The sequence below is a fragment of the Apostichopus japonicus genome, chromosome 7 (genome assembly GCF_037975245.1).
Source record: "Apostichopus japonicus isolate 1M-3 chromosome 7, ASM3797524v1, whole genome shotgun sequence".
NCBI classification, from domain to species: Eukaryota; Metazoa; Echinodermata; class Holothuroidea; order Aspidochirotida; family Stichopodidae; genus Apostichopus; species Apostichopus japonicus.
The window spans coordinates 11,757,773-11,781,529 of NC_092567.1; the positions used below are offsets into that span (position 1 = coordinate 11,757,773).

A 23,757-nucleotide genomic window follows, 5' to 3' on the forward strand; every position below is an offset into this window, starting at 1 on the left:
GTCAAATTTTGGAAACCTTGTTTTATAAGCTACCGTATCTCCCACCAACCAGCCTATCAGATAACGTGCTCGTTACGCCTCATACGAATATGAGGCTATTGGCAATTGGTAATGAGTTTATGGGCATCCGTAGAATCTAAAACTGAAAATACGAACATATTTGCATTGGCTTCAACGTGCCGCTCGGAAGCCTTATTTTGCGTGCAGAAAGGTGTATTTTGTAATACAGCGGTTCTGTTGGACGTTTACGTCTTATTGATTTCAGGTTGGATGTAGTTTCGTTGTGACCAGTCAGCGTTTATGAAACTTAACAGTTCGTCTAGTTAGATTTTTTACTATGACCAATCTCAATGCGAAATAATTGTGTAAAATGGTCTTAGTTTGGCAATAAGTTTCACGAGCTTTTGTTTGGATCGGCTGTTGATCCAAATTTGTGTAGTCTCTTCCACCAGTGTCAACATAGCTATAGGCCTTAAAAGTAACGTTCGACTTTCGTCACGTTTATGATTATGGGACAAATTGAACGAACCTGGCTAGGCCTGTGAGAAATTTTATGTTGTGTAGGCCAGCAACGGTTGGGTCGATTAGGGTTCGTTAACACAACAACGTGAAGAATACGAGTCAGAATACCAATACACTTAAGATGGCAAAACATCTCCTTCATTATTTCTTAAGGCAATTTTTCTACAGGCTATCAGTCATAATTCGCTTTGAGACAAGTTTTCTGGAGAGACCTTACAGCCTCAGATTATCATTGCGTAAAAGATCGCTTTGATTTAAGCAGTGAAATGTAGTGATATCGATATTTTTCACGCATCAATCTGCAGCTAAAAGACAGATAATTAATTGGGAAATTGTACGAAGTCGCCGCTCTAATTGAGCAGCGGTTCAAAGTAGCAGTGAGGTGCTGCATATGCTTAGGACTCCCGCACACCTAGTTTATGTAACAGAAGCCAAGCTATCTTCGTAGGTATTTTACAGATGTTGTATTTTAATTGTTTGAGACACTACAGTAGGCCTAGCTGCTTATTTATGATTCTGCGTCATGTTTTACTTTGTTCAACACTTACTTTTGGTGGAAAATAGTTTTAATTTCGTACTGCAAAGAAACATGACTTTCTAATGTGCAATTGCGTAGCACCATGCATATGCCTAACTGCCTAACCTTTGTTCATAGAAAGTATTGATGTTGCAGATCTGTACTTTGGAGACTTGACCAACAATCATAGGCCTAGTGGCGAGTGGAATTTGGCGATTAGATTTTCAGTCACGGTCGCCAAATAGCGAGTACTTTAAAATATATTTGTCGAGGCCTGAAAACCTTCACAACATGATTTCTCATGGTATAAATCATGGATACTTTTCATACATGGTATATGGATTTGCCATATTGAGTAAAAACATAATATTGCTTTTGAGGTCAAATCTCCTATAGGTCACCAGAGGTCAAACTCTGAAAAATCTTTCACATGATATGTAACGATGGAAATCGTGGATACCTCTAATACTTGGTGTGTGTATTTATATCATTGAGTACAAGACCCCTATTGTATTGGAGGTGTGTATAGCCACGTACAGTAGACTGACCTGTGTTATCATGCCATAGTGTAATTGTAACAGCTAGTTCTGGTTACACTAACAAGAAGTCTACTGCATTGGATTCATCGAAATCTCAATGCATTTTGCATTCTGGTTATCTTTGGAAAGGAGGGGTGGGTGTGGGCTCCAAATATGACTTGCGTCCGTTGGGAGGGGTTTAAACGGGGAGAACCCTTTTATTAAAATATAATCTCTAATAAATAGTTTTCAATGCTGTAGCAATATAAATTATTAGTTCAACAATTATTTCCAGTATTTTGCCTACATGTGTACATTGAGTTGTTATGTCAGCTACAGCCCTTACAGTATATATAACATTAATGAAATATTCGAAAGCGCCTGTTTAACCAGTCACTGGATAGATACAGAAAACTAACGATTGTAAGAAAAAGTTTTACATAAGAAATAGCAGTATCTATGCGTTAATTATGCTAATTAGATACAAGGAACGTAACCTATATATTTTCTTTCTATGTCCGGAGCAGTGTTTTACATAGAACTGGGCAATTCAGGTATAAGGTAGGATGATACTGAGCTAGACTTTAACATATTTATTGGATATTATGCACTATCTGTTACCGGTTGATCCAGATAATTTCATTTCATGCTCGATAAACTCAAGTGCCCTCTTGTTGTTGTGTGTTTGTAACAAGTGTCTTCATGTCTAAAAATTTGCTATTTGGCTTCAAAATAATAATAATGATAAAATATGCAGTTCAAAAGTACCGGTATAAAGACAACTTTTGTTGAAAACATTCAAATACTTGAATTTGTTGAAAGGAATGCACAGTGTATTCATTTTGAGAGGTTTGAGATAATTTGACAGTCTAGTGGTTTCTTTCGTAAAACCAAAGTCACATTCTCCCCTGCCCCTCAGTAATTGTGCCTCCATATTCTAAAACTATTCTAAAAACATATTCTTTAAAACTTTTCTTTTGCGAATCAACGAAGATCGTATTAGTGTAGTTCTTAATAAAGTACAGGAAGTTATAACAACTCCGTGGTATGAAGGACGTCGGATATTTTGGACACATGCAGCTCTACACTGAGAACATAGTTGAATAGGAAGATTTGATTGTGGAATGGTAAATGAAACTCTTATCAAACTCCACAAAAAAATGTTATAATTTTGTACAATTGGAATGAGATCAATGACGAAATAACAGCTAGTTTAATGTGATAAAATTATTAAAGGTTGATATTGAATAAATTCTTGAATAAATTTAGTATATCTGCATATTTCATGTAATAGTAACATTTTGTGTACTTTCTACGGAAATATAACCAGTTGTTGCGCACCCAGTAAAGAATGTTGCTATGTCCTCGACCCTCCCTCCCCTTTCCATATTTCCTCCGTTTCAATGCAATTGTTTACAGGTTTGTCATACAGCCATTAAGTTTAAAATTTAATGTGTAGCATCTTAAACTATTTGGAGATTAACAAACAATATTTCAGCTTTAAGATTCATAATTTATAGATTTTATATTTTACCAGTGACCTCTCACAAGCTCCGACATTTAAGTTCTCATTTAAATTGAGAAAGATTCACGAAGACCAACTATCAAATCAATTAATTTACCAAAAATAACATACGATGTAAACCATGTGATCCAAACATGCATTTGTTACACGGAACCTGTATTACTCCGTTTGTTGTTTACAATGTTGTATTTCTATATGTTTGAACAATTTTATATTAATTTAAAGTTAAACATGTAAACAATTCTGCCATTCAGATAGTGTGGCCTGCTTTACTTTTCACAAATTCTTTCAACCGCATATAATTTACATACAACAGTTCCAACTGTCATCATTATTATCTACAATACTATATCCAGTCTAATTTATTTTCCTTGGAATCGTTGAAACACAAGACTTGTGATTATAATTAATTCTGATCATAATGATCAACCAGATGTGATTTATTTCCTTATTATTTGTTGTTTACTTTGTTTATTTCATTGATTTAGTAAGCAAAAATCCTGACTAGGAGGACATTCCTCTACGTCTTCTACATCTTACACGATGGTTACTCTACTTCTCTCCATAGGTTTGATGACTACGATCTTCCAGACACTATTCCGGTTGGATCCATTCCATCATCCTTGAAATATAGAAATGTAAAAGGTATTGTCACAATGACGACATAATGAGCACACTTAAAATTTCTTAAATTTAATTAAAAGGTTTACAAACTGTATGAATTTCTTTTGACTTGTTGATTGTTCTTGATTCACATATAATAGAGTAATGAATCAGCAACACATGATTGTCATTTTATATGAAGGAGACCCAGAACAGAGTCTTGTGATAGTAAACAACGATCTGAATAATAGAAATATAACAACACTTAATATTGCTAAGCTTGGTTGTTATAAGTGATAAGTCATATGCCTTCCATTTCGCTCATTCGAGATCCCTGCCCTATAAGATGTTTTGTGAGTAGCCATCACATCAATTGATGCTTGAAATCTCTTTTCCAAAAAGTAGTGGTATCATTCTCTTTGGGAAACTTAACTACACAGCGACAATGATTGTGTAAGGTTTTGAAGTAATGTTTTGCCCCTCGGAGTCTGCAATGCGTGGTGGTGGGGTGCGGGGTGGTGGGGAGACACCCCATTACCTTCTTGATCAGCGCTTCAAAAGAGTACAATCTATATGTATTAGCAAACATTAACATCCATGCATGATTTGCCTCCCAAAAATAATGGTAGAAATGTGGGTAATGATATGAGGGAAAGCATTTAAAACTATATGTGAATTTAAAACCATATTTTAATTTGTTCCATTTATACACTTACGAAAGTATGAGTTATAATACAAAAACAAAGAAAAGAAAACAGAATCGGTGTATCTGTTACTCCCCTTACGTCTACAGTTCCCCAGATTTAAATAATATTAGGCTAATAAAATGAAGCAGCTTCCAGAGGCTTCGCCCCCTGACCCCCCCCCCCCCGCCCACCGGGGCCTAACACTGCTACCCGCTGAAAATTGTGTTCTTCTCATAGATAGATTTCTGTGTTTCAAAATTTCTTCAAGAGAACGAAAAACATCTTCAAAGGGTGCAGCTTAAGTCCAGCGGATCCCCACCAGCCTGCTCGAAATACACTATAGATAACTATAATTTATTTGTTACATCTGTTTTGTGTTTTAGTGCTTAATCTCGCTACGAAAGAACATGGGATATCACCAAATGCAAAAACTTCAGGGGGCTTCCCCTCGTGGAACCAACAAGGGCTTGAAATATATTCCAGTGAAAGCCCCTCGACCCGGTTGAGCTCTCAGAAACGTTTTGTACAATTTTGTGGTTAAGCTTCTTCCTAGCGCGCTTAATATTATTTTTTTTTTGGGGGGGGGGGGAGGGGGGGCGGCGGCGGGGCGATATACGCCAACCCTTATTAACTAGATAGCCTGATACTTAACCTGATAGTTAACTCTGCTCTAAGATGAATAAACAAAGTTCGCAGATAAAACAACTACAACCGTGACAAAAACTAGTAGTGTTTTTGTGGCAGCCATATGCATATAAAATAGCTTTAAAGGGCGCTAGTATTCCATTTTAGTCAGTCTGACTCTGCCAAAGCGAAACGTAGCCGGGAAATATCCCTAGGGCGGGGAGGATGCAGTTAAGGAACATACTAAGTATCGCCCACATGTTACATATACCAAATTAATCGAGAGGTTTTTCAACATCATGGATTTCTCGGCCACCCTACAATTGCGATAATCAGTTGTAACTATTCAAAGCCTAGGGCCCAATGGAGTTTGGAAAAGCCGATACTTTAAAGAATATAATTTGTACAACAAAAAAATGAAGGAAATCATCAAGAAGTTAACTTTAAGGCCAATCCCCGAACACTTTTTTTCACTGCTCAAATCTTAGTTATTTGATGTAAACCTACCCTTTTTATGGTCATTACTTCTGAGGAAGATAATTGTCTACTCCTAAGCTATACATTATTTTGTGTGCCCGATTCCGCGAACAAAAATAACAACTGATCTATTTCTATAAAATATATTCCAGTCTAAATTTTGGCCAAAATAGTCTTACACCTACTGTAACTTTTAAAACTGTATAAGATGTAATTGTCTGAATTATAAAATATGAACCAATTTTGGCAAAGATTCAAAAGTTTGGTGAGACGTACCGAGTAACGTACTGTAACGGTTACAACTATAGTACTGACTAGCATTGGGTGTTGTAATTGTATACAATATATATTATATATATATATATATATATATATATATATATATACAGTATATATATATATATATATATATATATATATATATATATATATATATGTGTATACATATACATATATATACCAGCGACGTAGCCAGGAATTTGCAAGGGGGAACACATTTTCAATTGATATGGGGAGGGGTCTAAGGGGAGGGGGTGTGATGCAATCTGGAGCAATGTTTTGCCAATTTCATCATGATCATATGATATAATATTATCAGCAGATGTTGTTTCCGGTTTGAATTATTCTTTTACATGTTATATCAGAAAGACAAACATAGTGCTCTTTTACAATTTTTCCAGTAGGATGATTCTTGTTTATTGTCCAATGTCTGGACTTTAATACATTTGACGAACTTAACTGATGGACAATATTAACTTTCATATTTAGCAGTGTAATAATTATTTATAGGAAGCGCGTATCACGTACGATTGCTAGCGTAGCTTCTAAACATGCTGTTTGTGCAACAACTTATGACGAATCATAGAAAGGATGAGAACGCACGTTGTCGTCGTCGTTGTGAATACGGTTCGTGTCTCTTTATCGAGTGCGGTTATTTAGGCTATATGTATTTTATTACGCAGTGGCCAAATGTAGGCTGGTAATAAGTAATAGGCTACTGGCTAAATTTAGCTAATTGCATCTGCCAAACTAAGTAGCTGAATCAGTAGGCCTAAATATTACTACGATTGTAATCGAGTTAACGGAGCTGACGAGTATTCAAGATCAAAAGAGCACTGACAAAATACCATGCCAAATAACAAACAGTATTTAACATTTTTTTCGACACTGAAAAGCAGTTCCTCCCACTGCCACCGCCCCCCCCCCACCCTCCCTCCCTGGCTACGTCTCTGATATATACTGAACTTACTTGAAGCTAGCGAACAGGGTCAACCCACCCAATAACAAAATGAGTACATAAATAAACCGAATTGAAGCTGGCGAACGTTGTACGGTAGTTCCCCAAGCATTATTTTTAATGTATTCAAAATCATACGAAGTTTTGTATGGTGGAGTATAAAGGATGGCGAGATACAATTTCTCAAAGTGGCAACGAAGACGTGGTAAATATGACTGATTAAAGGTCAATTTTGACCTAACTTTTTCAAATTTTAAGTCATTCACAATCACAGGAATATATGAATAGGCCTAGGTGAATTAGACTGCGACAGTCGGAAATTCCGACATTCGTACTCCAATTTTCCAACTATCGTCATTTTCACCAAGCTTGGGTGGTGAGACATCCCCACCCCTCTCTCTTTAGCGACGTCCCTGCGGTCAACGCGCAAATACAAGAAAATCTCTTTTTTTTTATTGAATGTTTTCAACTGTATGGTCCACAATCTTGTCTAAAGACGTCTTAAACAAAAAATGTAGACGTTATAATCAGGCGCGTATCCAGGATTTTCTAATCCGGAGGGCGCAATTTACTATCCAAGCGGAGCGCCACTTTCGGTTGGAGCGCAACGTACAAGAACAGTTCTGGTTTTGATACCCCCCCCCCCCAGATCATCGGAAATGGCATTTCTCGGGCTTGAAAATGACCAACCAGATGTACACTTTTGTCTGAGAACCAAGTATTTCCCAATATTTGTTTTTTCATCCATAACCTATTTGAAGATTGTCACCAATCACACATCATGTTCGACCTCACCGCATCTCCTGTGGATCATTAATATTGTAGGTGATTCTACGTCGCGGCCCACAATACCCGTCAGCCCCAATTCTCAAGGTTTTAAGCCTATTATTAATTTTGTTTAGAATTTGAAAATATTTCTCGTGAATAAATTCACTTCAAAACATACCCATAATGTTGCACAGAATTTCATCTTATGGACAACCAATATAGATGAACCTTCTTCAACCCCTAACAGACCGGTCAAAATTGCACGAGTAGGGGAAGTATGATAAAGAATGTTTGTCAGGGAATTTCGAAAATTCAGACAGTCAATTTATGTAATTAAATTAATTGGTCTACAAATATTAAAACCTCTAATCACGGCAACCAAAAAAACTTCGGAGGGGGGTTGGCTGCAAATATTTTGGGTGAAAATTCGGGCGATGTGCTGAGAATTTTCGGGCACCTACTTAAAGAAAAATAAATTGCAAAGATGTAGCTAAAGAACATCGATAGTTTAAAAACAATCCTTAGTAATTAAAATAAAGTTCTTAGCTTGCCCGACTAATTTGCCATTTCGGTAATAACACGGCAAATGATTGTACATGTAATTGGCATGCGATGTAATAACCGACGCATGCCTACATGATATATACCTTAACATGTTGAACGCGAAAAATTAAGTTACATTTTTCGGGAAAGTCGTATCAGCCCGTCCCCCCCCCCCCCAATGAAATTAGGCTCTTATGACTAAACACTTAGACAATTTGGAGGCTGTTCATCCTGTACCGCCATTTTCTGTTCATGCTCACTGATATGATGTGATATCTGCTGTTTGATTTACACATTTGAATAATTTAAATGAGACTGAAATTAATAACTTTTATATGTTTATTGACCACATTCTTTTCATTTCGAAAGACGCACAGTTTCAAGTTCATTACACACCGAAGGCTTCGATTCTCTATTTGCCTTCGGTTTATGGAAGATCTTGGGATTTTCATCCCTATGGATGGCTAGATATTGCTAGATATCGCTAGATATTGCTAGATATCCATACTGTACAATGTCCTTGGGATTTTTCGGGGCCTGATCTTGGGAAATTGCAATATCGGGAGTGGTCACACTCCATGTAGGTTAGTACACGACCTTATAGACGTCACTAATACACAACCCGATCACTTGTTATCGATGAAGTGGTGTGTTGCCGGATTTTGTCAAGGTCTTGGTACTATGGGCGAAGTTTCGTAACTCACCGGGAAGCGATTAGAGGGGTGGGCGTAGGGTTGTGGAGCGCGTTTTCATACAGATGGGGACAATCCCAAGAAGAGATGCGTCTACGATCCATCTTAACATCCTGTAAATATCCTTGCCAGTTTTTCCTTCTATTTATAAATGAATGAAAAAATAAAGCAATTTTGAGAATTCCAATATTTACGCAAGCACGAACGTATACCGTAGCTACAACTATGAAAGGAAAGCACTTGATATGACTACCAGAGCTAGCTGCTTGATGACAACAAAGACACGTGCACTCGAAAAACTATGTTTGCGTAAAATCACCACAAATCTCCGACCACATGGTACCCTAAAATCACAAAGAGTCAACATGGATATCTAGCATAACCATCTGTTATATTCACCGAATACTTTCGTTATTGCTGCTATATTTGATCGCATGGTAACCAACCACCAGCCTAATTCAATGAGGAAATGTACCCTAAGCATCTACTTATTCGCTCAAATTATAAGGCAGTTAGCTGGAACTAAAATATCCATGGAATACTTTCATTATTACTGCTATCTTGCCACACATGCTAACCTAATACCACACTAATGCAATGGGAAACAACTTGCCTTAACCATCGTTTTTTGAAACACAGAAACACACAATACCGTAGCCTTGTATATAACTTTCAATTAGATGTTGTTAGCAATTATTTGGAAGGTATGTGCTATGTTTTGAAGTGGTAATAGTATTGTACGTACACTGTTACTGTTGCGATGGATTGAAACTTTCAATCTTGAGTAGTGAGTAGTTTTCACAGGAATAATATTTTCGTTGTTGAGTGATTTAGCCACACAGGAAAAAGAACCATTACGAATGGCTAAACCTGGAAATAGTAAGCAATTGAAACAGCAATCTACACTACAAGAAAGTTATTTCATTAAAATAGTCTTACGTATTCGCGTGTCTTGATTAATCAAAAATATGAAATAACGTATTCGCGTGTCTTGATTAATCAAAAATATGAAATAATGAAAGCACTCGCGTAGCAGTCACGAGACCCCACCCCTCCCCCCCCCCACAGAAAACGGGTACCCGTTTTTCGTGTTTTAGATTCGGGTACACGAATGTTCGGTCGGGTATCCGACTCAGGCCTAGAATGTTCTTACTCATTAAATAAAAATAATGCTCGGGAGAAAGTTTTCATCCTTCGCTTGGATCAAGTAAATTATCATGGATGCAACTATGCTACAGGTTATGGTAGTCTCTGATGAAAAAAATAATTATCGTAGTTATTCAAACTAGATACGTGTTTCTTGAGTTTAATGGGAAATGAGCATTGGTCATATCGTCAACAGTATTGTTACGGAATCATAACCGTAAAGTAGGGACTAGCAGTTAGTTATAGCAGAAAGGTAGATCTGAACAGGTAAAACGGCCGCTTGTTTAGGCCTAATAGAGTGCGAACTGCAATTATGATATCTTTGTAAGACCGGCTGCAATAGTCTAGGCTCGTCTAGTCTAGTCTAGAAAATGTCAACAAACAGAAACAAAGAGATGTTACAATGGTCTGTTCTATTTCAATTCAACAAGTATTGTAATTGTCTACAATTGCTGCTGATATTTCTGTTTAGTTCGTGTTGTAGTTTTATCACGGCCTTATTGATGTTCTGAAAGACAAACCACGACACAAAACATAATTTATATTGATATGATATCTTCATTCATAGTTGTTTACATGTACGTTTTAAGTGTATTTTGTCTCCATCAACACTTATGTCGATAATATACTTTAATGTAGGTTTCTTGAAACTTCTTAGAAATGTGGACAGTGTTATTGTTCAATGTTATAATTGTGCATGTCAAGTCATAGTAACACGATGATAGATTATACTAACCTTCCTCCTACATGTAAGAGTTGCCGGACAACTACCCCCCGGACAAATACCCCCGGACATATACCCCTCGGACTCATGACAATTACCCCCTTGACAATTACCCCGAGGACAATTACCCCCCCCCCACCCCGCCCGAGCCCGTGAACCAAGCGGACCTTTAGCTGGTGAACCCCGTGGTACGAAAGCCTGTTAGGGCCATGAAAGCAAATTTTCTTAATCTGATATATCAGATTATTATTCTGATATAACCAAATTTGATAAAGCCATAGAAAGCGCGATATAAGAACTAACATACAGTAATATAACATAACAAATCATCAAGTAAAATTACTCAGAAGAAAACTTAAAAATGGTAAGTCGCAATAAGCCGGAATTGTTCGGATATTAATAATACAGAATAGTGTCAATATAACTAATAGTAAATTAATAGTTACTACCATCAGTGACCAATGCCAAACCCGCCCCCCCCCCCCCCCTCGTGCTTCTTCAACCGCCGTCCCCACCTATCTTGCCCGGGCCTCGGTCCGTTGTCAAACACTATCCAGGAGTTTTTGGGGCTTTTATATGAAAAACTCGAATCTTTTTAAAAAAAGTCGGGAGGAGGTTGAAAGTGCCAGGGCACACGGCGACCCTAGTGGTGCCAGTTTAACCAGGGATTTGTTCCATGACAACTTCCTAGTTTAACCGGCACCCTGATCCAATTGTAAATATGCGCTTGCAGTTGCCCGAGGGACCAGGGTATATGTTGAGGCCCGCGGGTAACTAAACTCTAAAAAAGAACTACGTATCCGTCGCTACATCCGTCCCATATAGCTATCGGCATATGTCCAGGGGGAAATTCGTCCGGGGTATTTATCCGGGGGTTAATTTGTCTAGGAGGTATTCGCCCGTGGACGTAGTTGTCCGGGTGGGTAGTTGTCCGGGGGGGGGGCTTTTGTCCTCGGGGTTATTTTTCGGGGGGTATCTGTCCGGGTGCTAGTTGTCCTGGGGGGATTGTCCGGGTGGTATTTGTACGTGGGGTCATTGTCCGGTGGTTAATCGTCCGGGGAGTTATTGACTTGGGGGGGGGGGGGTAATTGTCCGTGGGTTTTTGTCTGGGGGTATTTGTCCGGTGCATGTAATACCCCGTTCCCACGAACGCGGGCTTGTTTCAAGCATGCATAGGTAGAGCTAAAATTGTAACCGCAGATAAGCCCTGCAATTTGAACATGTTTCAACGAGTTAACTCCGGGCATAGCGGCAGGCTTGGAAAACCTTGGAAAACGTCCGAACCAGGTTATTGCAATATAGAATACGAACAGCGATCGACAGATATGCAGTGAGTCTTTTCGACACGTGCATATATCATCCAAGCAGCGCACACGCGCTATTTTCTACCGGGGCTTTCCTGATACGGCCAACGTTTATGGTAGGCCATACGGGAAATAATTGCTGATTTAATGTCCGTACGAATTAAAATTATTACCGGTATTAATTCTATTTAATACCGGCATTAATTCTCAGCCAATCACCATGCAGCTTCATATGCCGGTATTAAATATAATTAATACGGCCATTAAATAGAATTAATACGGGTATTAAATAGAATTAATAAGGGCATTACATAGAATTTATACGGGCATTAAATAGAATTAATACGGGTATTAAATAAACCAATCACATCAGCGAATTTTTCTACCACGTAAATAGAATTAATACGGGCATTAAATATAATTAATACGCGCATTAAATAGAATTAATACGGGTATTAAATAGACCAATCACATCAGCGAATTTTGTTACCATGCTCAGTCTGAGCTAGTGTTAATCCCCCAGCGTGAAAGCAGTGTACTTGTAGCTAGCAAGCAAGGTACAACATACAACGCAATGGCACGCATGACAGACAAAGAACAATTTTTGCATGATTTTCGTCGAGAAGCGAACGATACCTGTAGGTTATTGACAAATGTTGACCCTCAATCCCAGTCCGATGTTTTATCAGTTCGCAATGCTTTGAACCGTCTTGTTATTCTTCAAAGAACGTAAGTTGTATAGGTTGGCGCGGCGATCAGATCAGATGAACAAGTGAGAATCCTGCTGATGTGATTGGTCTTTTTAATGCCCCCCCTCCCCGGTTCCTACGCTCTTGGTATCACGTCTTTTCTTTCGTTCACCGTTATTTGTTGTTGTTGTTTATTTCGGACCATAGTCTGAATTTCGTGAAACGAAAACTCGCCGGCCTGCCAAAACCCCGATAGTCCCCCCCCCCCCCCCCAGTTAAACAACATTATGCTATCTTTAAAAGAATTGTCTGGTAGCCCATAGACGTTACCTTAAAAAACGATCAATAATTTTCCAAATATGCGTTTGACAGAGAAACGTTTTTTTAATCGTTTAGGATGGATATTTCAAATATACTTGAACAGTTGAGAACGTGACGTCATCTTCGAAAATGCAGATTGCGACATAACCCACGCTCCATACAGTTCCTGCAGTAATCACAACAAATACCGCGTTTGAATACAGTTTAATTTCTTTGTTAATTTTCGGTGAAATTCAATATAAATTATATGTTTTACAAAATCGTTGAGCCGTCATATAATGTAGTGCATCGGTGTTTTCGTGATTTGTGTGTAACATGACGTTAGGTTGAACAGAAGACTCTTCGTTGTTTATCATTTTGCTGTAAAGTTGATCCGTGAATTTTATTTCAGCAATATTTCCCAATATCAGGCTCAGTTCTTATTGGAACTAGATTGTTCTTCTCTGTCTCCCCGAACGAGTGTTGTGGTCCAGCAGTTTTGTATATTCTTTTTGTTTAAGTTTTTCAATTTGTACTTTATGTGGCTGACCGTTCTGCCGTAGCCTTTCTCTCCCATTCGCATACAGATATCTCGGTACACAGGAGCGTTGCGGCTTGTCCCATCAAGTTTCGACATAGTATTTTCGTCGCACCAAATGCCAAGCAATGCGAATACTTCATCGTCCGACCACATACTTCGCTCATTGTACTTCTGCGACATATTGTAAAGGGAAATATCGATAATAATAATAATAATAATAATCATCATCATCATCATAATCATAATCATAATAACCATAATAATCATAATAATAATCATAATAATAATTAGTGTTCAAACGATTATGCTTTAACAGAAAATACCGATTACCGATTATTTTTTTCATAATCGGGCCGATTCCGATTATTTGAGAAAGAGAAAATATCCCGTTTAATCGAATTCGGCAATAAGTATGTGATAGTAACAATTATTGTTGTGATTTTCCTCTGTTTAGTTTTGCTTATATTGTAATAGAAGGCTCTTAGGTATCCTTTTGTATGTACCAAATCACCTCTGGATTTTTTTTTTTTTTTTTACAAATTTCCAAAATACGAAAATATGACATCCTACCTATTAAGCACTGTGCTAAGCGAATGGCCTAACCACCTCGACGTGTATTGGCTTGACATGGGCTAAGAATAGTAACTCAAAATATCCATCTCAAAAAGTATCTCAGACAAACCATCAATCTGCAAACTTTACCAAAAGTGTAAATTTTAATGACATATTTCTACGTTCCGACATTATTTTGTACTTGTTTTCAGTATTATTCCGTTTATGAACAAATAGAAATGTTACGAACTTGAAGTTAAACATCATTATTTCTCCATTCAAGTTCAAATAGAAAATGTAAGCCTAGGCCAATCAAACTGAACAGAAAATGGTACCACCGTAACTTGTTTATAATTACCTGTAGAATGTTACCAGATTGATGTAAGGAAATCATAACAACTAGATACTACTCAAATATTGTATTTTTCATATGAAAAATTTTCATTCACTTGTGCATAATTGATTTGAGCAAAATTTTAGACCGTATTCCGAGACCTGTTTACAATGTAACAACCTATTGTTAGGGTTATTGCGACGGCTATGGATTAGAGGCATATCAGCAATTCTGCCGAAATTAAATTATTTTTGAGGGCATCGCAGCAAACATCGGAAGGTTTAAACAAAATGGAGATAAGAGGGTCGACGGTAAAAGGGAAGTGATGGGCAGGGAAGTATGGCCCATTGCAAATTGTGAGAAAAAAGAAACATCGAATTACAAATTAGTGCATCAAATACTGCACTACGGAGCATTTAATGCATTAACATACCTACCAGGGTAGGAATTAATACTTGGCTTGGGGGGTGGGCTATTTTGGAGAAGAAAAAAATCCATTAAAAGTTTAAACGCAAACATTTACAATCGTTCAGCAAATAACGTCAAGCCACCTAATATATGACGAAAACCCAATAACCCATCAACTGAAATAGGAAACACAGGTTTACTTCCGCTGTAGGTGCCCTTCCTTAAATCATGTATTTTTTTCGTGTGTGGATAAAATCACTCACCACCAACGAAACCATTATACCGCTGAAAACTAATCGAACTTTAAACTTTCAATCCATCGCCACAGCACGGTGTACCGTTGTAAAATACAACATTCCCTTTTTAAGACATATCACATACCTTCCAAACAACTGCTGATTTCCAACTGATTGAAAGTTGTAAACAAAGCTACTTTTTTTTTTTTTTTGCAAACCGATGGTTAGGCTACATTTCCTATTGACTTAGTGTGGTTGTTAGGCTTACATGTGGTCGAAGGTTGCAGTATTTCATGGATATTTTAGTTCTAGCTAACTGCGTCACAATTTTAGCGAATAAAGGGATGCTTAGGCTAGATTTTCCCGTTGACTACAGTACGTGTGGCGTTCGGCTATCATTCGCGCGACGATAGCAGCAAGGAAAGTATGTAAACAAAGCTACGCAAAGTATTGTGTTTTGGTGTTTTTTTTTTGCATACCGATGGTTAGGCTACATTTCCCATTGGCGTAGTGTGGCTGTTAGGGTAACATGTGGTCGACGATTGCAGTTTTTCATGGATATTTTGAATTTTAATTTGCGACACAGCTTTAACCAATAAACAGCAGTGGCGTCGCCAAGGGGGGGGGGGGGCAGGGGGGCACGTGCCCCTGGAAAACCTAGTGCCCCCCGAGTGCCCCCCATCTGAGATTTGGGTTGGTAAAAAAATATATATATATATATTTTGTTATATTCAACTCCCATCATGGTTTTTCATAAGGACAAAGAAGCACTGTGACAGTAATTCGTATTTTCTTCAAATGAGCTGCGAAAAAATGAAAAAGTTTATCCTTGAACGTCGGGTATCGAAGTCGTAACCCGCGCCATCACAACAGGTGTCGATATTTACATTGAATGTGTCAGTGCTCACGCCATACCAGCGGATATACACGTCCGCTTCGCGAGCTACATGACTGTGAGAAGGGAGGGTACTGCGGTACACGCTAAGAACGATGTAGCAAAAATTGCCCAACATTGAAGAATATAATTACTAGAAATTGGGGAAACATAGCACGTGAAACTTTTTTAGCATTTTTTGCTTAACTGTGTTTAGCACAGGTTTTTCCTAAACTTTTGGGTAACATTTTTCTTAAAAATTGGGCAAAACTTGAGTTGCTAAACTATGGGCAATGTCACATTTACCCAATATTTATGAAAATTTTTACCAAAAAGTTTAGGAAAAACCTGTGCTAAACACAGTTCAGCAAAAAGTGCTAATAATTCTTACGTGCTATGTTTCCCCAATTTCTAGCACTATTATATTCTCCAATGTTGGTCACTTTTTGCTACAGTTGATTTTTAGATTATACAGCAATTACAAACATGCAAATCAAATCACAGAATGGACCAAAGTAAGTTTCTGATTCGCAAACTGCTTTATTTTTCACTTTCTCTTAAGCAACATTTTGCAATTTATACAATTTCTCTTGCAGTTACTTATTCTTTTGTTTTTTTATCTTGTGATATAAGTTTTAAGTGTATCTGCACATATATAATATGAAAGATAAACATTCCCCAAAAGAATTTATCACTTGGGTTTAAATTGAACAAGCAAAAATGTGATACCAAAAAATTAAAAATTGTTATCATTCACTGTAAAATGTAGCCTGTAAATTTTGTAGAGTTTGCAAGTAAACCAGGCCTGAAATCTTTGACTAACATGGCAAGAGTTTGATGATGTTAATGAAATTCCTTTTCATAGTGGGGTCATCCTTTTCACTACTCTATTTAATTGAAAAATGTAATATAAACCCTAATATCATTGTTGTTGTTGTTATTATTATAACTGTTTGTTTTTCAGGAGGTGGTAGATGTTAAGTGACAGTTTTAACAAACATATCTAACAATTAAGTTTTCATTGCAATGCTAGGTCAGGAAAATCTCAGGGCCTAGAACACAATACATGGAGGGCTTTTGAAATTGAGCTATATATATCCAAATGCTTCTTGACTTTGCAATCCCTGCATGTGCAGGCAGAGTACCTAAGTTTTTATAGCCTCTGCTGATGTCAACTTATGATATACTTCATACCTCATATTAAGTATCTATGCCTAAATAAAGAATTCATCAAAATAACAGGTTTATCAATACCACTCTATCTGAGGACTTCAAAAAACCCAACAACAATATGATTTCACACGATACTAATTAAGAAACCAATCAATTAAACAACAATGTTGACCAACAAAACCCACCATATTCCTGATGGTCAGAGACTTGAATCATTCATGTAGTTGGACTAATAAATCATTATATGGTAATTACATGTTATGTTGATCAAACTTACAATGTATAACCCATGAAATATCTTTATGCTGACTGTCGATCAAGCTAATTAATTGTAATTAACTATCATACTATTTGTGATGTCAAACTAGTCAGTCATGTAGCTTACATAATAAATCAGTACCAACATGGCAATGGTAACCAAACCAATCAGTCATAAACAATGATACATAATATCACAATCAAGCTATTCAATCATAATCAACTGCTATATTAATAATACTATTCAGGTAAACAATTCAATCTTAACCATCAAACTAGTCAAGTCATGTTGAATGAAAGTGATAAACTAACATAATATTCATGAAAAGCGAACTTAATCATTACAGCAAACAAAGTCCATTATAGAACTTACAACAGAAAAGTTACAAACCAACACAGTAGAACAGGGTTATCAATGAGGCAGTTACACGTATAGCAGCTGGTGGTATAATACTTTACATTGAGTTGTAATAGGCACGGAAAGCCTTCACAGAGCTTATTTCCTTTGTGATAGCTGTGTTCAACTCATAAATAATGCTTTGCAGAAATTGCCATGATGCCTCACAGTCAGACTGATACTCAATATCGAACACAAAGTGCATCTTGAAGCATGTGTCAATGGCTTTCAACAGTGAGGTTGCAGGTAGAGCCTTTCTCTCAATCAGCACAAAAAATTGACGAGACTTCTGCTTTAAGTCCCAAAGAACTACAGTAAATGGCTGTGGATGTACCGTTTCATCTATATCTCCACAAAAGGACTTGATGTTTGTCACGTTCTGTAATGATAAAGGATGTATAAATCATTCACATAAATGCTGACTGAAAGTGAGACACAGCTGACCAACAGACAGACGGACAAACAGACTTATGGCAGATATAAGGATGGAAAAAGTGTAGGCCAATAATTTATTTCACGATATCCATAATAAAGTTTTGTTATTAGCATAAATGAATGCATATCAGACAAATGGCTTACTGATATTGGCAACTGAGTAGACATCACTGTAATGAAAAACATTGACAATACTAAACATTTTGTGACACCAAAATTCATGATATCCCCTGTTGACCGATGATACCATCAAAGATATGAAAAAGCTTGTGATGCTGACCTTGAAGTATCAATATCTACTAACTGTGTCATAACAAATAATGCTACAAATATTGTGAATAAATCTTGGTTTAACAGCATTTTGTGGCATATCACAAGTGTAGCTTCACATGGTCATAGGGTGCCAGCAGATTTGCATAAATATCCAGCCTACATCATCTATGAACTGAATGAATATTCAATACTTACAGATCGGATGTCTATGAATGCCTTTACACCGGCAGAAACTGACATAGATCCTCTGCCCTTCTTTCTCTTGTGCCGACTCTGAAATACATATGGCAGAGCAAAAAATCCAAGTTCCTCTTCTGTCACTGTCAAAACGCAGAAAATAAAAATGTACATATAGACTGTTATACGAACTTGCAGGGTTTTATAAATAGTTGCATAAACCCCTCGTGAGTGCACTGCCCTTAATCATGGGTTGCCATTTCCATTTTACTGCAGGGATGGGATGCCCACATTTTTAGGGGTGAAAAATATATGCTAAAACATAAGTCAAAGGCAGTTGATTAAGGGAATTGCTCAATGTGTGTGTCTCCTGTGTGTGTCATATGAACCTTGAATTTACCAAGGTTTTACAATTGGTAATATAGACAATTACATCCTTCTTTTCACACACAAACACACACATACTTCATACTATTAGTCAAAAGCTGTTTGTCTAAATTTTTCTCCTTTGGTAACATTACACAAAACTTTTTTACTGGTTTGTGATGCTTAATCCAACTTACAAAGCGTGCAGTCCCAAGGAAGTTCTTTCATCCATCCTGGAAAGTTCTTTTCCGTATATGATAAAATGACCTTGCAGACAGCTGGCCACTTCTCATACAATTTTTCTGCTGATTCTGGTTGAAGTACTTGGAAATCTTGTTCAATCTGTATATACATTAAGATGGGAGAGTAAAGAAAACTATTCACTAAAGGAGAGCATTTGGAGAATGGAATGGGAAATAATTTGGTAAATCACTGATTGCACTGACGTAATGCTGAGGTTAGTGCAATGTCAATCACACAAAACTGGTGCATTTAATCTTTCAGCTTTGACTCAGCAAAACTGTGTATTCATCTTTTTGGAGAATACCGGTTAGTCTTATTTCAGCTTGTCACACTTCATATATCTGTAGGCCTATATCTAATCCTTCATTTACCACCCCTGTAATGATGTGCATGAAGCCTGAATGAATTTGCAAGGGCAGCCAAAATGTAAAGTATTACAATAAGACATATATTTGACTTCCAAACTCAACCATTACCATTTGTGAATTAATAGCACAAACCTGGTATCAGGTCATCAATGCTCCAAGATGTTGGAAACATCTACAATCCTTACAAAATTGGTCAAACAGCTATTATCAAGGAATGTTCTGAGTCAATCACTGTTCAGCACAATATTCTTAAAAGTTATGTTAAAGTTGCATTCTTTCTATGCTCCAAGCACAATTAATTCAAGAGCACTGTCACTGAGACATAAGAACCCTCCCATTCTCAACAGCTGTGACTTAGGGAAACAGCTACTTCCATAAAGCATCCCAAAAGATAAGCTGCAGAGGTAGAAATTAATGAACAAACCCATTCATCCTAGTAGCATTTACAATATGCTGATTTTTCAATACTTACCATGCCTGGAAGTAGTATCTTTGGATACTCCACAAGAGCTTCTTTGAAGCCTTTTGATTTGATCAGTATCTGTCTTCTCTTTGCTGTCTTTAGCATGTACTCTTCCATAGTAGCACGTGGCTGCTCATTATGTTGAAGCCACATCTTCATCTTTTGGGTGTCCTCCTCAGACACAGAATCATCTGAAATCAGAATGCAAAAATGCATAGCGGTTTTAATTAGGTAATAATAGGGTTCTATGGTCCACCTACAACTAAATATGAGATCTGACTAAATATGAGATCTGACTAAGCTTCTAGTCTTGAGCACATACACACATGCATATACCCACGCATACACATACACCCACACATAAGCCACTATGAATGCATATGCTTCTCTTTACATTGAAACCATAAAACTAAGTTGTGATGAAACTTAATGTTAGCACCGAAATAGACAGATACTATTGGTTGAGGAAAGCATTTCTTATTGTAACACTACTTTTTGAAGACAGCAATGTGATCTGAATGTAGTGAAATCCAATGCACAAATTTTTCTTATATTAACACCCCACTACCAGGTTACTCCTATTTGCTCATCCATCCAGGCTTTTTCCAGATATTAATGGAGTGCCAAGATTCAAATCCCCAAGTCCACCTTGAACCCCTCCCCCCCCCCCCCATTCACATCAACATCAGGATTAAAAACTGTGTTAGTGTGAAACATTATCCTTGCAGCACAATGAATCTTTCCTTACATATCAACATGTTCACTAAAAATTGACCAGCCAATTGGGACCCCCTTCCATCTACCAAGAGAATAAAAAAAACATTTAGAAATTGTTCAACTGCCTAGTGCGGGTGAATTTTCTCATTCTCTACACTCCCTAACAGCTCCTATAACCCAAGGGGATCAAAATCTTTCATAAACCTATGGAACATCCCAAGTTTGCAGTACAATAATGCTTTCTTATCAAGGTTCTTTCTTTATTCCCCCCACCACTACCTTTCACTGGTGAGGGGCCCTTCAATTCAGTGTTGACTAAGTTACTCAAGTGTTTCACACTCACCAGTGTCTTCATCAGTATCATGATTGCCTTCTGGTGATGTTGCTTCTTCAGTTGTGCTGTATTTCTTCACTCGTTTTCTACTGTATTTAAGATGCTCTTCCAACCAACCGCTCGCTGGTCTCCCACTGGTGCCTTTAGTGTAAAATGCCTCCTGCAAAATGAAATACCACCAATTTCACAATTAACTATCCCAATCCCTTCAAAAAGTTAAACATATCTGCAATAATGTGTTTACTACAATAATGCCCTTTTTACTTGACACTGGTTATCAAATATTACTTGATGTTTTGTAAGTATGCCCACATTTGGTGCAAAATTTGAGTCTATTTGGATATTTCCTGTGGCAAATCCAGCACAGGGGGTACAATATGCACCAACAGATAGTGTCACTCTGGCTTATAAGTAGATAATAACCCCCCCCCATCCACACACATCCATTGGCCCCCTCATACTAGTTTTGTTCCAGTTCCGGAATGAATGCCATGTATGTATTTTAAATGACCAAGAAGAGCTTCTACACTTGCCTCTTGTAATGTAGCCAGACACTTGAAGCATACTAATAACATGATAGTAACTATAAGTAGTAAAGTAAAGTATGCAGAAACAGTGGTCATAATACTAACATAGCTTTTCAATCTGTAGGCAAACTTGACACGGAGCCCAACTTTTGGAATCAGCTCTTTCAGTGAAGTTTCATCAAGAAGTTTGAATGATTCAAGGTCTATCTCATTGTCTGAAAGAAACAACAAACAAGAAAGAAAACATTATTACTTTAAAACCTATTCATATCTATGTGAATAATGTGATCAAAACAATTTGAAAAAACTACTGACCAATGTTTGAAATTGGTAACCTAGGTGGCTTTAAAAGACCAACTGAATGCAAATTAAAGAAAACATAGACCACCATTCCTGTAAATACTAACATAGCACAAGCCAACTCCTGAATAAAAAATCAAAACAAGCAAACTTGTCAGATGTCCATTTTTCTTCCAGAGATGTACCCCTGTCGGGCGGTTCCACCCAGCCCTAGGAATTTCCGCCTGGCAATAATTAAAAAATCCCGCCCGGCGCTTTATATCTACTTGTTGTGGGCAAATCTCTACCGTAGAGGCCTATTCCTGATAGAAAATTCAAAATTCTACTTTTAATAGTTTCTTATATTTTTCCAAAAACCAATCTTATTATCATGATGGTCATGCAAACTACAATAACAAACTTTCATAATGCATCGGTTCATATAGTTAGCCTACATAGGCCTACAATCGCCAACATACTTTGCGCGTAACCAACCTACAGCTATTGTAGTATTGTACGTGTTACTATTTGCCGCACAGCAGATTCATAACAATGAAACAGAGCAGTCTCAGTTTAATATGCAAGTTCTATTTGATTACACTATACCTATTGTGCGCTGCGCTTTTGAGGGTAGATGTACAACAGCGAAACTGCTGTACATAGTAGGTTTGGATTTTGACTGATTTTGACAATTTATCAATGTAATCTACACACTATATTTGTGCTGCTAATTAGATGGTTTAATAAAGAAATGTTTACATCAAATCGAGGAACAGACTAGGCCATACAGGATGAAAATGGACTGGGAATTGAAATACTGTAGCAACTCACAATACTTAACGGTTTTCAAATAAGTACATGATTTATTCTTAAACTTACAGATTTTCCTTAAAGAACTCGAAGAACGGGTAATTGTCCTTTTCATTCACACAATGTCGGCCTAGGTCAAATGTTATACAGGCTTGAGCTTTACAAAGTGGTCATGCATGGGACACCCCCTCCTCCAGTGGCAGCAACTTCCCAATAAGACTAGAGGAAAATAACTAAACCATAACTGAGTGGTGATATAGCATACTTGCGGTAGGCTGGGCTAAGGCCTGGTCCTATGTTGGACCTCCAGTAATCCAGCATAGCTAGCCTATTACAGGTCTCAATTGCAACCTAGGCCTAAGCAACATTTCAACTGGTAAAAACTCTGTAACTAGGCCTAGGCTAATCATGGTGTTAGGCTCACCAAATCATCACTATCACAAAGAATGAGTACGAAATGTCTGGCCAAGACTAGGCACTTGGTGCATACTTTCGGTGGAGCGTGACCACAGTTTCTGTGTACTAGCCTAGCCCATTATCATATTCATAACATAAGACTTCACATTACATCTTAACACTAATAATACCTACTTGCTAAGCTAAAATTTAAAACGTTACTGTTACTACTTCCAGGCTAACGTATATATGCCTACAACAAATAGTAACGGCGACCTAGCCTCGCGTTAGGCCAACGGACGGAAGTTAAAATCGTGTATGCCGCACATGCATAATTTTACGGTTTTGGCGAAGGAAATTACAAATAACTACCTTCAAAAGTCTCTATTAGCTCATCCATTCCCCATCTGGTGAGAATTGATTTGACTTCAGGCTCTGACATGATGAATTACGGCCATAGAGCAAGTATTACGGCAAATCACCGTTCGCTTTTCGGAGCTTGAGACTGCGCACAGGTACGGTATGGCGCGATTGCAGTGCAGAACAATGAAGGCCAAACGAATTTGTTGCACGCAACACTCTTTGTGCTCAACTATTTGGCACAAACCCTTTGCTAAGTGCATGAAGCAACATTTTGCTTACAAACATAGTAATTGACTCTTAGGAGTTGGGCAATTTTTGCCAAAAAAATTATTACCCAACTAAATTTGCCCAACAGTTC

General features: G+C 37.5%; 2 protein-coding genes across 3 annotated transcripts in view; one reads left to right on the top strand and one right to left on the bottom strand.

The window, feature by feature from the left end:
• LOC139970052 (uncharacterized) overlaps positions 1-23,757 on the top strand; it is a 94,915-nt gene that overhangs the window by 39,387 nt on the left and 31,771 nt on the right. The window contains exon 5 of the mRNA XM_071975666.1: positions 3,651-3,727. Within this exon, the coding sequence (XP_071831767.1) occupies positions 3,651-3,727 (77 nt within the window). The remainder of the gene's footprint in view (positions 1-3,650; positions 3,728-23,757) is intronic.
• Positions 15,951-23,701, bottom strand: LOC139969367 (uncharacterized). Of its 2 annotated transcripts, none has more exons than XM_071974250.1 (7): positions 23,409-23,701; positions 21,657-21,754; positions 21,034-21,184; positions 19,983-20,164; positions 19,097-19,241; positions 18,552-18,676; positions 15,951-18,027 (listed from the first exon to the last, which is right to left on the bottom strand). In XM_071974250.1, exons 1-7 carry the CDS (start codon positions 23,476-23,478, stop codon positions 17,707-17,709), a joined length of 1,092 nt encoding a protein of 363 aa, XP_071830351.1. In that variant the 5' UTR covers positions 23,479-23,701; the 3' UTR covers positions 15,951-17,706. The 2 variants fall into 2 exon arrangements, with proteins under 2 accessions (XP_071830351.1, XP_071830350.1); XM_071974249.1 differs by having other exon boundaries at positions 21,657-21,766; positions 23,409-23,700.

Excerpts from the sequence above, each read along its gene's own strand:
- LOC139969367 (XM_071974249.1), bottom strand. The coding sequence starts at position 23,478 with ATGTCAGAGCCTGAAGTCAAATCAATTCTCACCAGATGGGGAATGGAT. Across the intron at positions 20,165-21,033 it reads TGATACTGATGAAGACACTG|ATGATTCTGTGTCTGAGGAG; the intron begins GTGAGTGTGAAA and ends TTCTGATTTCAG. Across the intron at positions 18,677-19,096 it reads TCCTTGGGACTGCACGCTTT|TGACAGAAGAGGAACTTGGA; the intron begins GTAAGTTGGATT and ends GCGTTTTGACAG.